This window comes from Salmo salar, chromosome ssa29 (assembly GCF_905237065.1).
Source record: "Salmo salar chromosome ssa29, Ssal_v3.1, whole genome shotgun sequence".
Lineage (NCBI taxonomy): Eukaryota > Metazoa > Chordata > Actinopteri > Salmoniformes > Salmonidae > Salmo > Salmo salar.
In genome coordinates, this window is record NC_059470.1 from 41635928 (window position 1) to 41651893 (window position 15966).

At 46.4% G+C, this 15966-nt stretch overlaps 1 protein-coding gene across 3 annotated transcripts in view; it reads right to left on the reverse strand.

Moving 5' to 3' along the window:
- The window catches only part of map3k22 (mitogen-activated protein kinase kinase kinase 22), an 81720-nt gene that overhangs the window by 23060 nt on the left and 42694 nt on the right, over positions 1–15966 (reverse strand). For all 3 annotated transcript variants that reach the window (XM_045710744.1, XM_045710743.1, XM_045710745.1), the window contains exons 9-10: positions 10263–10336; positions 4427–4491 (exon numbers count right to left, since the gene is read on the reverse strand). In XM_045710744.1, the coding sequence (XP_045566700.1) occupies positions 4427–4491; positions 10263–10336 (139 nt within the window). The remainder of the gene's footprint in view (positions 1–4426; positions 4492–10262; positions 10337–15966) is intronic.

The window sequence follows — 15966 nt, forward strand, 5'->3', positions numbered from 1 at the left end:
TTTTGGACCTAGACTTGGTTGCTCCGGTACCGCTTGCCGTGCGGTAGCAGAGAGAACAGTCTATGACTAGGGTGGCTGGAGTCTTGGACAATTTTTAGGGCCTTCCTCTGACACCGCCTGGTGTTGAGGTTCTGGATGGCAGGAAGCTTGGCCCCAGTAATGTACTCTGTAGTGGCTTGCGGTCGGAGGCCGAGCAGTTGCCATAGTTGCCTGCTCCACTACAGCCCCGTCGATGAGAATGGGGGCGTGCTCGGCCCTCCTTTTCCTGTAGTCCACAATCATCTCCTTTGTCTTGATCACGTTGAGGGAGAGGTTGTTGTCCTGGCACCACCCGGCCAGGTCTCTGACCTCCTCCCTATAGGCTGTCTCATCGTTGATCAGGCCTACCACCGTTGTGTAGTCGGCAAACTTACTGATTGTGTTGGAGTTGTGCCTGGCCATGCAGTCATGGGTGAACAGGGAGTACAGGGGACTCAGCACGCACCCCTGAGGGGCCCCAGTGTTGTGGATCAGCATGGCAGATGTGTTGTTACCTACCCTCACCACCTGGGGGCGGCCGGTCAGGAAGTCCAGGATCCAGTTGCAGAGGGAGGTGTTTAGTCCCAGGGTCCTTAGCTTAGTGATGAGCTTTGCGGGCACTATGATGTTGAACGCTGAGCTGTAGTCAATGAACAACATTCTCACATAGGTGTTCCTTTTGTCCAGGTGGGAAAGGGCAGTGTGGAGTGCAATAGAGATTTGCGTCATCTGTGGATCTGTTGTTGCAGTATGCAAATTGGAGTGGGTCTAGGTTTTCTGGGATGATGGTGTTGATGTGAGCCATGACCAGCCTTTCAAAGCACTTCATGGCTACAGACGTCGTAGCTACAGGTCGGTAATCATTTAGGCAGGTTACCTTGGTGTTCTTGGGAAGATGTGATGACCGGCTGTCATTCAACTTTCAAGTTTTGTCACATGCACAAGAACAGTGAAATGCCTTTCCTGCATCTCTAACCCCTCTAATGCAGTAATCAATGTCAATAATATATAATATATATAGAAATAAATATATAACTATAAAATAAAGTACAACCAACAATTAGAAGAACACGAGAAAGTAAGGAAGCTACAGTTGAAGTCGGAAGTTTACATCCACTAAGGTTGGAGTCATTAAAACTCGTTTTTCAACCACTCCACAAGTTTCTTGTTAACAAACTATAGTTTTGGCAAGTCGGTTAGGACATCTACTTTGTGCATGACACAAGTATTTTTTCCAACAATTGTTTACAGACAGATTATTTCACTTATAATTCACTGTATCACAATTCCAGTGGGTCAGAAGTGTACATACACTAAGTTGACTGTGCCTTTAAACTGCTTGGAAAATTCCTGAAAATGATGTCATGGCTTTAGAAGCTTATGATAGGCTAATTGACATCATTTGAGTCAATTGGAGGTGTATTTGTGGATGTATTTCAAGGCCTACCTTCAAACTCAGTGCCTCTTTGCTTGACATCATAGGAAAATCTAAAGAAATCAGCCAAGACCACAGAAAAAAAATTGTAGACCTCCACAAGTCTGGTTCATCCTTGGGAGCAATTTTCAAATGCCTGAAGGTACCACGTTCATCTGTACAAACAATAGTACGCAAGTATGAACAAAAAGTGCAAATCAATCCCAGAGCAACAGCAAAGGACCTTGTGAAGATGCTGGAGGAAACAGGTACAAAAGTATCTATATCCACAGTAAAACAAGTCCTATATCGACATAACCTGAAAGGACGCTCAGCAAGGAAGAAGCCACTGGTCCAAAACCGCCATAAAAAAGCCAGACTACCGTTTGCAACTGCACATGGGGACAAAGATCGTACTTTTTGGAGAAATGTCCTCTGGTCAGATGAAACAAAAATAGAACTGTTTGGCCATAATGACCATCGTTATGTTTGGAGGAAAAAGGGGGAGGCTTGCAAGCCGAAGAACACCATCCCAACCGTGAAGCATGGGGGTGGCAGCATCATGTTGTGGGGTGCTTTGCTGCAGGAGGGACTGGTGCACTTCACAAAATAGATGGCATCATGAGGAAAGAAAATTATGTGGATATATTGAAGCAACATCTCAAGACATCAGTCAGGAAGGTAAAGCTTGGTTACAAATGGGTCTTCCAAACGGACAATGACCCCAAGCATACTTCCAAAGTTGTGGCAAAATGGCTTAAGTACAATAAAGTCAAGGAATTGGAGTGGCCATCACAAAGACCTGACCTCAATCCTATAGAACATTTGTGAGAAGAACTGAAAAAGTGTGTGTGAGCAAGGAGGCCTACAAACCTGACTCAGTTACACCAGCTCTGTCAGGAGGAATGGGACAAAATTCACCCAACTTATTGTGGGAAGCTTGTGGAAGGCTACCCAAACATTTGACCCAGGTTAAACAATTTAAAGGCAATGCTACCAAATACGAATTGAGTGTATGTAAACTTCTGACCCACTGGGAATGTGATGAAAGAAATAAAAGCTGAAATAAATTATTCTCTTTACTATTATTCTGACATTTCACGTTCTTAAAATAAAGTGGTGGTCCATACCCCTCCCCATGTCTGTTTCCCTGAATCCAATGTCCTGTCCCCTCGGTGAACAGAGAATCCATTGAGTTGGATAGCCTAGTGGGGTGTCTTGTCCAAAAGTCATGTTTCCCAAAAGCAGAGAATATTGCAGCTACGAGAGTCAAATTGATAAAGAATCCGCATTTAGAGGTCATCCATCTTATTATCAACAATATTGGCAACAGGAGGGAAGAGGTGGCCGGTTTCCCCTTCTTAATCTCGCCGGGTCTCCCCCTCTCCGTAGCCCAAATTGGGTCGGAATCACACAAAGAGCACAGGGCAGATGAGTTGAAGTTGAAGCCAGAATTAAGGTGAGTTTCAAAAGTACTTGTTGATCATAAGAAATGATAGGGGACAAATTTGGTTGAAATAGTAAAGCTGGCAGCCATATAGTAAGGCGCCATCATAGGTCCCTAAGCCTGCTAACCTCAGAGAGACTGGCTGTCGTTAGCATTAGCCTGCTAACCTCAGAGAGACTGGCTGTTGTTAGCATTAGCCTGCTAACCTCAGGGAGACTGGCTGTCGTTAGCATTAGCCTGCTAACCTCAGGGAGACTGGCTGTCGTTAGCATTAGCCTGCTAACCTCAGGGAGACTGGCTGTCGTTAGCATTAGCCTGCTAACCTCAGGGAGACTGGCTGTCGTTAGCATTAGCCTGCTAACCTCAGGGAGACTGGCTGTCGTTAGCATTAGCCTGCTAACCTCTGGGAGACTGGCTGTCGTTAGCATTAGCCTGCTAACCTCAGGGAGACTGGCTGTCGTTAGCATTAGCCTGCTAACCTCAGGGAGACTGGCTGTCGTTAGCATTAGCCTGCTAACCTCAAGGAGACTGGCTGTCGTTAGCATTAGCCTGCTAACCTCAAGGAGCCTGGCTGTCGTTAGCATTAGCCTGCTAACCTCAGGGAGACTGGCTGTCGTTAGCATTAGCCTGCTAACCTGTTAGCCTCAGTGAGACTGGCTGTCGTTGGCATTAGCCTGCTAACCTGTTAGCCTCAGTGAGCCTGGCTGTCGTTAGGTAGATGGGGAGACAAGGGGAGGTAGAGGGGAGACAAGGAGGGGTAGAGGGGAGACAAGGAGAGGTAGAGGGGAGACAAGGAGAGGTAGAGGGGAGACGAGAGGTCGAGGGGAGACAAGGAGAGGTCGAGGGGAGACAAGGAGAGGTCGAGGGGAGACAAGGGGAGGTAGAGGGGAGACAAGGAGAGGTAGAGGGGAGGTAGAGGGGAGACAGGGAGAGGTAGAGGGGAGACAAGGAGAGGTAGAGGGGAGACAAGGAGAGGTAGAGGGGAGACAAGGAGAGGTAGAGGGGAGACAAGGAGAAGTAGAGGGGAGACAAGGAGAGGTAGAGGGGAGACAAGGAGAGGTAGAGGGGAGACAAGGAGAGGTAGAGGGGAGACAAGGAGAGGTAGAGGGGAGACAAGGGGAGGTAGAGGGGAGACAAGGGAGAGGTAGAGGGGAGACAAGGGAGAGGTAGAGGGGAGACAAGGGGAGGTAGAGGGGAGACAAGGAGAGGTAGAGGGGAGACAAGGAGAGGTAGAGGGGAGACAAGGAGAGGTAGAGGGGAGACAAGGGGAGGTAGAGGGGAGACAAGGAGAGGTAGAGGGGAGGTAGAGGGGAGACAGGGAGAGGTAGAGGGGAGACAATGAGAGGTAGAGGGGAGACAAGGAGAGGTAGTGGAGGAAGTAGTCTCATTGAGATTAAAAACCTATTTTCCAAGAGAGACCTGGCCAAAATAGCAGCAAACAAAGTGTCAGACATCATTACAACTTATAACACAGAGCACTACAGTTGAACAATCTCTACACATTGAGCAGGAAGGTCAGAATAAATACATTCAGAATGAACCCATACCTCTGTGTCCTTCATAGTTGAGGCTCAGGTAGTTGTTGTCTCGGTTGTTCTGGGAAAAAGGAGGGCTGAGTAAGAAGAGAGTAGAGAGAGAAACGAGAGAGAGAGAGAGAGAGAGAGAGAAACAAAATTGGTTATGTGAACGTTCCCAGAACGTTCATTAGGTCGCAGCAAATGTTCTCATGACAAAAAAATAAAATAAACTGTCGCCTTGATGATTATAGAATGTTTGTATAAACACATTCATTTAATGTTGCAAGAACATTTCTAGAACACTTGCAATCTGTTCTTTAAAAAAGGTTCCCAGAACATTTCATAAGGTTGTGGGAACATTGTGGGAACATTGTGGGAACATCACAAAAGCTTTGTTTCCAAAACACAAAAATGGTCCAGTTCTGCACTGGGCAAAACATTTTCTGTCATCAGTTATATGAAATGGTGCCAATTGTGTACTGTCACTACATATGATAACTTATAAGACAGGTGAAATCTCAGTTGTTTATCATTTGATTGGTACTATATTTAGAAAGCATTTCAAATTCCACTTTTGTTGAATATGAAAAAAGATTATACAGTGCCTTCTCAGAAGGTATTCACACCCTTTGACTTTTTCCATATTTTGTTGGGCTCTCGAGTGGCGCAGCGGTCTAAGGCACTGCATCTCAGTGCTAGAGGCGTCACTACAGACACCCTGGTTCGAATCCGGGCTGTACCACAACCGGCTGTGATTGGGAGTCCAATAGAGCGGCTCACAATTGGCCAAGCGTCGTCTGGGTTTGGCCGCAGTAGGCCGTCATTGTAAATAAGAACTTGTTATTTTACAACTAGCCATTTAACTAAGCAAGTCAGTTAAGAACAAATTCTTATTTACAATGACAGCCTACCGGGGAACAGTGGGTTAACTGCCTTGTTCAGGGACAGAACGACAGATTTTTAACCTCGTCAGCTCGGGGATTCAATCCAGCAACCTTTCGGTTACTAGTCCAACGCTCTAACCACTAGGCTACCTGCCGCCCTGACTTGCTTAGTTAAATAAAGGTTAAATAAAATAAACAGGGTGAATTTAAAATAGATTAAATATAGTTTTGTCGTCACCGGCCAACACAAAATACCCCATCATGTCAAAGTGGAATAATGTTTTTAGAATGTTTACAAATTAATTAAAAATGAAAACAATTCACTTAACAAGTCACATAAGTTGAATGGACTCTGTGTGCAATAATAGTGTTTAACATCTCTGTACTCCACACATACAGATAATTGTAAGGTCCCTCAGTCGAGCAGTGAATTACAAACACAGATTCAACCACAAAGACCAGGGAGGTTTTCCAATCCCCTGCAAAGAAGAGCACCTATTGGGAGACGGGTAAAAAAATTAAAAGGCGGACATTGAATATCCCTTTCAGCATGGTGAAGTTATTAACTAGACTTTGGATGGTGTATCAATACACCCAGTCACTACAAAGATAGAGGCATCCTTCCTAACTCAGTTGCCAGAGAGGAAAGGAAACCGCTCAGGGATTTCGCTGGAAGTGTATTATGGTAGGGCAGAAGTGTGTTATGGGTAGGGGGGAAGTGTGTTATGGGTAGGGAGGAAGTGTGTTATGGGTAAGGAGGAAGTGCGTTATGGGTATGGAGGACGTGCGTTATGGGTAGGGGAGAAGTGCGTTATGGGTAGGGGGGAAGTGCGTTATGGGTAGGGTGGAAGTGCGTTATGGGTAGGGAGGAAGTGCGTTATGGGTAGGGAGGAAGTGTGTTATGGGTAGGGTGGAAGTGTGTTATGGGTAGGGGGGAAGTGCGTTATGGGTAGGGGGGAAGTGCGTTATGGGTAGGGGGGAAGTGCGTTATGGGTAGGGGGGAAGTGTGTTATGGGTAGGGAGGAAGTGTGTTATGGGTAGGGGGGAAGTGCGTTATGGGTAGGGTGGAAGTGCGTTATGGGTAGGGAGGAAGTGTGTTATGGGTAGGCTTGTAATCGGCAACGACTGGAGAGTTTCAAGATAAAAAAAAAAACAGAATGGAGTTGAGCACAGGCAGAGGAGAACCTGGTTCAGTCCGCTTTCCACCAGACACTGGGACATGAACAGGACAATAACCTAAAACCATGACGACAGTGAATGTTCTTGAGTAGCCGAGTTACAGTTTTAACTTAAATCTACTGGAAAATCTATGGCGAGACCTGGAAATGGCTGTTTAGCAATGTCCAACAATCAACTTGACAGAGCTTGAAGAATTTTGAAAAGAACCAGTGTTGTACAATCCTGGTGTGGAAACTCTTACCCAGAAAACTCACAGGTCTAATCGCTGCCCAAGGGGATTCTATAAAGTATTGATTCAGGGGTATAAATACTTATGTAAATTAGATTATTTCTGTATTTCATTTTCAATCAATTTGCAAAAATTTCGAGAGAAACAAGAGAAAAACAAGAGAGCGAGAGAAGAGAGAGACGTCATTATGGGGTATTGTGATGTCATTATGGGGTATTGTGATGTCATTATGGAGTATTGTGATGTCATTATGGGGTATTGTGATGTCATTATGGGGTATTGTGTGTAGATAGGTGAGAAAAACCCCCCAATGTAATCAATATTGAATTCAGGCTGTAACACAAGGTGGAATAAGTCAAGAGGTATGAATACTTTCTGAAGGAACAGTGCATTCAGACTTCTTCCCTTTTTCCACATTTTATTACGTTACGGACTTATTCTGAAATGGATTAAATAAAATAAAATCCTCATCGATCTACAAACAATACCCCATAATGACATCACAATACCCCATAATGACATCACAATACCCCATAATGACATCACAATACCCCATAATGACATCACAATACTCCATAATGACATCACAAAACCCCATAATGACATCACAATACCCAAATAATTTTTGCAAATGTATTAAAAATAAAAAACAGAAATACTTTATTTAACAATATTCTATTTACCAATATTCTCAGATCTTGGCACTAGGTGCTATACTGTAGACAGCACCAGCCCCCTGGAGAGCCCTGCGGTTGCGGACGGTTTAATTGCCGCACCAGGCGATGATACAGCCCGACAGGATGCTCTCATTGGTTCATCTGTAGAAGTTTGTGAGGATCTTATGGACCAAGCTGAATTTCTTCAGCCTCCTGAGGTTGAAGAGGCGCTGTTGTGCCTTCTTCACCATGTCTGTGTGGATGGACCAGTTCAGCCCTGTGTGGATGGACCAGTTCAGCCCTGTGTGGTGGACCAGTTCAGCCCTGTGTGGATGGACCAGTTCAGCCCTGTGTGGATGGACCAGTTCAGCCCTGTGTGGATGGACCAGTTCAGCCCTGTGTGGATGGACCAGTTCAGCCTGCCATTGCAGGTTTCCACCTTGTCCACTATGGCCCTGTTGATGTGGATGGGGTCATGCTCCCTCTGCTGTCTCCTGAAGTCCACGATCAGTTCCTTTGTTCTGTTGACGTCGAGGAAGAGGTTATTTCCCAGGCAGCACTCCGCCAAGGCCCTCACCTCCTCCCTGTAGGCCGTCTCGTCGTTGTTGCTAATCAGGCCTACCACTGTTGTATCATCAGCAAACCTGATGATTGAGTTGGAGGTGCACTTGGCCATGGGTGAACAGGGAGTACAGGAGAGGGCTGAGAACACACCTCAGTGTTGAGGATCAGTGGTGTTGTTTCCTACCTTCACCACCAGGGGTCATCTGTCAGAAAGTCCAGGACCCAATTGCACAGGGCAGGGTTGAGACCCAGGGCCTCCAGCTTGATGATGAGCTTGGAGGGTACTATGGTGTTAAATGCTCAGCTGTAGTCAATGAACAGCATTCTCACATAGGTATTCCTCTTGTCCAGATGGGATAGGGCAGTGTGCAGTGTGATGGTGATTGCATCGTCTGTGGATCTATTGGGGCGATAAGCAAACTGAAGTGGGTCTAAGGTTTCAGGTAGGGTGGAGGTGATATGATCCTTAACTAGTCTCTCAAAGCACTTCATGAGGACAGTAGTGAGTGTTACGGGGCGATAGTCATTTAGTTCAGTTACGTCATCTTCCCTGGGTACAGGAACAATGGTGGACATCTTAAAGCATGTGGGGACAGCAGACTGGGATAGGAAGAGATTGAATATGTCCGGAAACACTCATCTATCGCTGTGTGTGGCGAGGCAGACCCAGGATGGGTGGGCACGGCGCCCACTGGAGGGGAAGGTTCCAGCAACACATCCTGTCATTGTTCCCCAGGCCATATCTCTCTCTCTCTCTCTCTCTCTCTCTCTCTCTCTCTCTCTCTCTCTCTCTCTCTCTCTCTCTCTCTCTCTCTCTCTCTCTCTCTCTCTCTCTCTCTCTCTCTCTCTCTCTCTCTCTCTCTCTCTCTCTCTCTCTCTCTCCCCTCTCTCTCTCTCTCTCCCCTCTCTCTCTCCCCTCTCTCTCTCTCCCCTCTCTCTCTCTCTCTCTCTCTCAACTTGGTTCTATTCGTGACGCGCTGCAAGTCCCATCTCCTCATTGGTTTTTAGGAGCATAGACCCACGTCCCGTCTCCTCATTGGTTGTTAGGAGCATAGACCCACGTCCCGTCTCCTCATTGGTTGTTAGGAGCATAGACCCACGTGGGTGATTGAAAGATGAACTGAGGTCCACACTCCAGTCCAGTTGGTGGTGGTAATGCACCTTAAAGTTGGTTGCCAACCGCCATATAAAGTCCACAGAAGAAGAAGAAGCCTGAAGGAGGAGAGATGACTAGAAACAAACTCAGTTTCCCCTTTTATCTGTGGATACATTTTAGGTGTAGAGGACCTTGTGCATTTCAGGTAAAATAACAACCCAATGTTTATATCCCAGGACAAATTACCTAGCAACAGCAAACTAGCTAGCTAAATTGACATGTTTAATGCTTTTCGACCTGCCCTCTAATTAATATAATTGGTTCAGAGTTGGTTTTGATATTTTAACCTGCGTGTCGTGATCGCGTCTGGTATCAGTTGACCACAACATGCGCACGATGGTGCACGTGGACGAGCGGTCTGGACAGTATATAACGGTCATAGTTAATATTCACATTGTCATCAGAGTCGCTCACTTCTAAATCCAAAGCAACAGCTGAACATGACCCCCAGACTGGACACGACCCCCAGACTGAACACGGCCCACAGACTGGACACGGCCCACAGACTGGACACGGCCCACAGACTGCACACGGCCCACAGACTGGACACGGCCCACAGACTGGACACGGCCCACAGACTGGACACGGCCCACAGACTGGACACGGCCCACAGACTGGACACGGCCCACAGACTGCACACGGCCCACAGACTGGACACGGCCCACAGACTGGACACGGCCCACAGACTGGACACGGCCCACAGACTGCACACGGCCCACAGACTGGACACGGCCCACAGACTGGACACGACCCACAGACTGGACACGACCCACAGACTGGACACGGCCCACAGACTGGACACGACCCACAGACTGGACACGGCCGCATCAGAACCAACTTCAGTTCAAAACAGTCAGTCAACAGACCAGTCTGTCTACTAACCAGTCAGTCTACTAACCTGTCAGTCTACTAACCAGTCAGTCTACTAACCAGTCTACTAACCAGTCAGTCTACTAACCAGTCAGTCTACTAACCAGTCAGTCAACAGACTAGTTAATAGACTGGTCCTGCTCTCTCCCTCTGCCCTTTTGAGCTCTTCCTCTCCTTCTTCCTCCCTCCTCTCTCTCCCCTCCTCCTCCTCTCTCCCCTCATGTGTTTCTGAACAGTATAAATCACTAAACACTCCACATTCTTGACAACAAACATAACTAATTTACATACATAGATGTTTCATATGGCAGAGAAGTAAGGGTCTCACCTGTCCAATGCTTGGTCTATTGATTGACAGCTGCTGGACAGAGAGTTGTCTGCACTGCCAAAGGGCTCCAGCAACTGAAGAAAACAACAGAACAATCACATTGTTATCTTTACTATGCCACTCAGAAACAGACTGAGACAGAGATGTACGAGGGAACAGAGACATTAGACAGAGATGTACGAGGGAACAGACACAGACTGAGACAGAGATGTACGAGGGAACAGAGACATTAGACTGAGACAGAGATGTACGAGGGAACAGACACATTAGACTGAGACAGAGATGTACGAGGGAACAGACACATTAGACTGAGACAGAGATGTACGAGGGAACAGACACAGACTGAGACAGAGATGTACGAGGGAACAGAGACATTAGACTGAGACAGAGATGTACGAGGGAACAGACACATTAGACTGAGACAGAGATGTACGAGGGAACAGACACAGACTGAGACAGAGATGTACGAGGGAACAGAGACATTAGACTGAGACAGAGATGTACGAGGGAACAGACACAGACTGAGACAGAGATGTACGAGGGAACAGAGACATTAGACTGAGACAGAGATGTACGAGGGAACAGAGACATTAGACTGAGACAGAGATGTACGAGGGAACAGAGACATTAGACTGAGACAGAGATGTACGAGGGAACAGAGACATTAGACTGAGACAGAGATGTACGAGGGAACAGACACATTAGACAGACAGAGATGTACGAGGGAACAGAGACATTAGACTGAGACAGAGATGTACGAGGGAACAGACACATTAGACTGAGACAGAGATGTACGAGGGAACAGAGACATTAGACTGAGACAGAGATGTACGAGGGAACAGACACAGACTGAGACAGAGATGTACGAGGGAACAGAGACATTAGACTGAGACAGAGATGTACGAGGGAACAGAGACATTAGACTGAGACAGAGATGTACGAGGGAACAGAGACATTAGACTGAGACAGAGATGTACGAGGGAACAGACACATTAGACTGAGACAGAGATGTACGAGGGAACAGAGACATTAGACTGAGACAGAGATGTACGAGGGAACAGACACATTAGACTGAGACAGAGATGTACGAGGGAACAGAGACATTAGACTGAGACAGAGATGTACGAGGGAACAGACACAGACTGAGACAGAGATGTACGAGGGAACAGAGACATTAGACTGAGACAGAGATGTACGAGGGAACAGAGACATTAGACTGAGACAGAGATGTACGAGGGAACAGAGACATTAGACTGAGACAGAGATGTACGAGGGAACAGAGACATTAGACTGAGACAGAGATGTACGAGGGAACAGACACATTAGACTGAGACAGAGATGTACGAGGGAACAGAGACATTAGACTGAGACAGAGATGTACGAGGGAACAGACACATTAGACTGAGACAGAGATGTACGAGGGAACAGAGACATTAGACTGAGACAGAGATGTACGAGGGAACAGACACAGACTGAGACAGAGATGTACGAGGGAACAGAGACATTAGACTGAGACAGAGATGTACGAGGGAACAGAGACATTAGACTGAGACAGAGATGTACGAGGGAACAGAGACATTAGACTGAGACAGAGATGTACAAGGGAACAGAGACATTAGACTGAGACAGAGATGTACGAGGGAACAGACACATTAGACTGAGACAGAGATGTACGAGGGAACAGAGACATTAGACTGAGACAGAGATGTACGAGGGAACAGACACATTAGACTGAGACAGAGATGTACGAGGGAACAGAGACATTAGACTGAGACAGAGATGTACGAGGGAACAGACACAGACTGAGACAGAGATGTACGAGGAAACAGAGACATTAGACTGAGACAGAGATGTACGAGGGAACAGAGACATTAGACTGAGACAGAGATGTACGAGGGAACAGAGACATTAGACTGAGACAGAGATGTACGAGGGAACAGAGACAGACTGAGACAGAGATGTACGAGGGAACAGACACAGACTGAGACAGAGATGTACGAGGGAACAGAGACAGACTGAGACAGAGATGTACGAGGGAACAGAGACATTAGACAGAGACAGAGATGTACGAGGGAACAGAGACATTAGACTGAGACAGAGATGTACGAGGGAACAGAGACAGACTGAGACAGAGATGTACGAGGGAACAGACACAGACTGAGACAGAGATGTACGAGGGAACAGACACAGACTGAGACAGAGATGTACGAGGGAACAGAGACATTAGACTGAGACAGAGATGTACGAGGGAACAGAGACATTAGACTGAGACAGAGATGTACGAGGGAACAGACACATTAGACTGAGACAGAGATGTACGAGGGAACAGACACAGACTGAGACAGAGATGTACGAGGGAACAGACACATTAGACTGAGACAGAGATGTACGAGGGAACAGAGACAGACTGAGACAGAGATGTACGAGGGAACAGAGACATTAGACTGAGACAGAGATGTACGAGGGAACAGAGACATTAGACTGAGACAGAGATGTACGAGGGAACAGAGACATTAGACTGAGACAGAGATGTACGAGGGAACAGAAACAGACTGAGACAGAGATGTACGAGGGAACAGAGACAGACTGAGACAGAGATGTACGAGGGAACAGACACAGACTGAGACAGAGATGTACGAGGGAACAGAGACATTAGACTGAGACAGAGATGTACGAGGGAACAGACACAGACTGAGACAGAGATGTACGAGGGAACAGACACAGACTGAGACAGAGATGTACGAGGGAACAGAGACATTAGACTGAGACAGATGTACGAGGGAACAGAGACAGACTGAGACAGAGATGTACGAGGGAACAGAGACATTAGACTGAGACAGAGATGTACGAGGGAACAGAGACATTAGACAGAGACAGAGATGTACGAGGGAACAGAGACATTAGACAGAGACAGAGATGTACGAGGGAACAGAGATAGACTGAGACAGAGATGTACGAGGGAACAGAGACAGACTGAGACAGAGATGTACGAGGGAACAGAGACATTAGACTGAGACAGAGATGTACGAGGGAACAGAGACATTAGACTGAGACAGAGATGTACGAGGGAACAGAAACAGACTGAGACAGAGATGTACGAGGGAACAGAGACATTAGACTGAGACAGAGATGTACGAGGGAACAGAGACATTAGACTGAGACAGAGATGTACGAGGGAACAGACACATTAGACAGAGATGTACGAGGGAACAGACACATTAGACAGAGATGTACGAGGGAACAGACACAGACAGAGTGAAATGCTTATTTAGGGACATTCCCAACAATGCAGAGAGAAAGACAGAAATGATACAAAAGTAAAACATGTCAATAAGTCATTATAACTAGGCTATATACACAGGGTACCAGTACTGAGTAATGATAACCAGGCTATATACACAGGGTACCAGGCTATATACACAGGGTACCAGTACTGAGTAATGATAACCAGGCTATATACACAGGGTACCAGGCTATATACACAGGGTACCAGTACTGAGTAATGATAACCAGGCTATATACACAGGGTACCAGGCTATATACACAGGGTACCAGGCTATATACACAGGGTACCAGGTTATATACACAGGGTACCAGGCTATATACACAGGGTACCAGGCTATATACACAGGGTACCAGGCTATATACACAGGGTACCAGGCTATATACACAGAGTACCAGGCTATATACACAGAGTACCAGGCTATATACACAGGGTACCAGGCTATATACACAGGGTACCAGGCTATATACACAGGGTACCAGGCTATATACACAGGGTACCAGTACTGAGTAATGATAACCAGGCTATATATACACAGGGTACCAGGTTATATACACAGGGTACCAGGCTATATACACATGGTACCAGGCTATATACACAGGGTACCAGGCTATATACACAGGGTACCAGGCTATATACACAGGGTACCAGGCTATATACACAGGGTACCAGTACTGAGTGGATGTGCAGGAGTATGAGGTCTTTGAGGTAGATATGTACAGTGGGGGGAAAAAGTATTTGATCCCCTGCTGATTTTGTACGTTTGCCCACTGACAAAGAAATGATCAGTCTATAATTTTAATGGTAGGTTTATTTGAACAGTGAGAGACAGAATAACAACAAAAAAATCCAGAAAAACGCATGTCAAAAATGTTGTCAAATGATTTGCATTTTAATGAGGGAAATAAGTACTTGACCCCTCTGCAAAACATGACTTAATACTTGGTGGCGAAACCCTTGTTGGCAATCACAGAGGTCAGACGTTTCTTGTAGTTGGCCACCAGGTTTGCACACATCTCAGGAGGGATTTTGTCCCGCTCCTTTTTGCAGATCTTCTTCAAGTCATTAAGGTTTCGAGGCTGACGTTTGGCAACTCGAACCTTCAGCTCCCTCCACAGATTTTCTATGGGATTAAGGTCTGAAGACTGGCTAGGCCACTCCAGGACCTTAATGTGCTTCTTCTTGAGCCACTCCTTTGTTGCCTTGGTCGTGTGTTTTGGGTCATTGTCATGCTGGAATACCCATCCACGACCCATTTTCAATGCCCTGGCTGAGGGAAGGAGGTTCTCACCCAAGATTTGACGGTACATGGCCCCGTCCATCGTCCCTTTGATGCGGTGAAGTTGTCCTGTCCCCTTAGCAGAAAAACACCCCCAAAGCATAATGTTTCCACCTCCATGTTTGGCGGTGGGGATGGTGTTCTTGGGGTCATAGGCAGCATTCCTCCTCCTCCAAACACGGCGAGTTGAGTTGATGTCAAAGAGCTCCATTTTTGGTCTCGTCTGACCACAACACTTTCACCAGTTGTCCTCTGAGTCATTCAGATGTTCATTGGCAAACTTCAGACGGGCATGTATATGTATTCTTGAGCAGGGGGACCTTGCGGGCGCTGCAGGATTTCAGTCCTTCACGGCGTAGTGTGTTACCAATTGTTTTCTTGGTGACTATGGTCCCAGCTGCCTTGAGATCATTGACAAGATCCTCTCGTGTAGTTCTGGGCTGATTCCTCACTGTTCTCATGATCATTGCAACTCCACGAGGTGAGATCTTGCATGGAGCCCCAGGCCGAGGGATATTGACAGTTCTTTTGTGTTTCTTCCATTTGCGAATAATCGCACCAAATGTTGTCACCTTCTCACCAAGCTGCTTGGCGATGGTCTTGTAGCCCATTCCAGCCTTGTGTAGGTCTACAATCTTGTCCCTGACATCCTTGGAGAGCTCTTTGGTCTTGGCCATGGTGGAGAGTTTGGAATCTGATTAATTGATTGCTTCTGTGGACAGGTGTCTTTTATACAGGTAACAAGCTGAGATTAGGAACACTCCCTTTAAGAGTGTGCTCCTAATCTCAGCTCGTTACCTGTATAAAAGACACCTGGGAGCCAGAAATCTTTCTGATTGAGAGGAGATCAAATACTTATTTCCCTCATTAAAATGCAAATCAATTTATAACATTTTTGACATGCGTTTTTCTGGATTTTTTTGTTGTTATTCTGTCTCTCACTGTTCAAATAAACCTACCATTAAAATTATAGACTGATCATTTCTTTGTCAGTGGGCAAACGTACAAAATCAGCAGGGGATCAAATACTTTTTCCCCCACTGTACGTACAACTAGGAATGAAGTGACTGATAATAAGCAGTAGCAGCAGCGTTGTCGTGTCCTTCTTCACGACTGTGTTGGTGTGAGTAGACAACGATAGA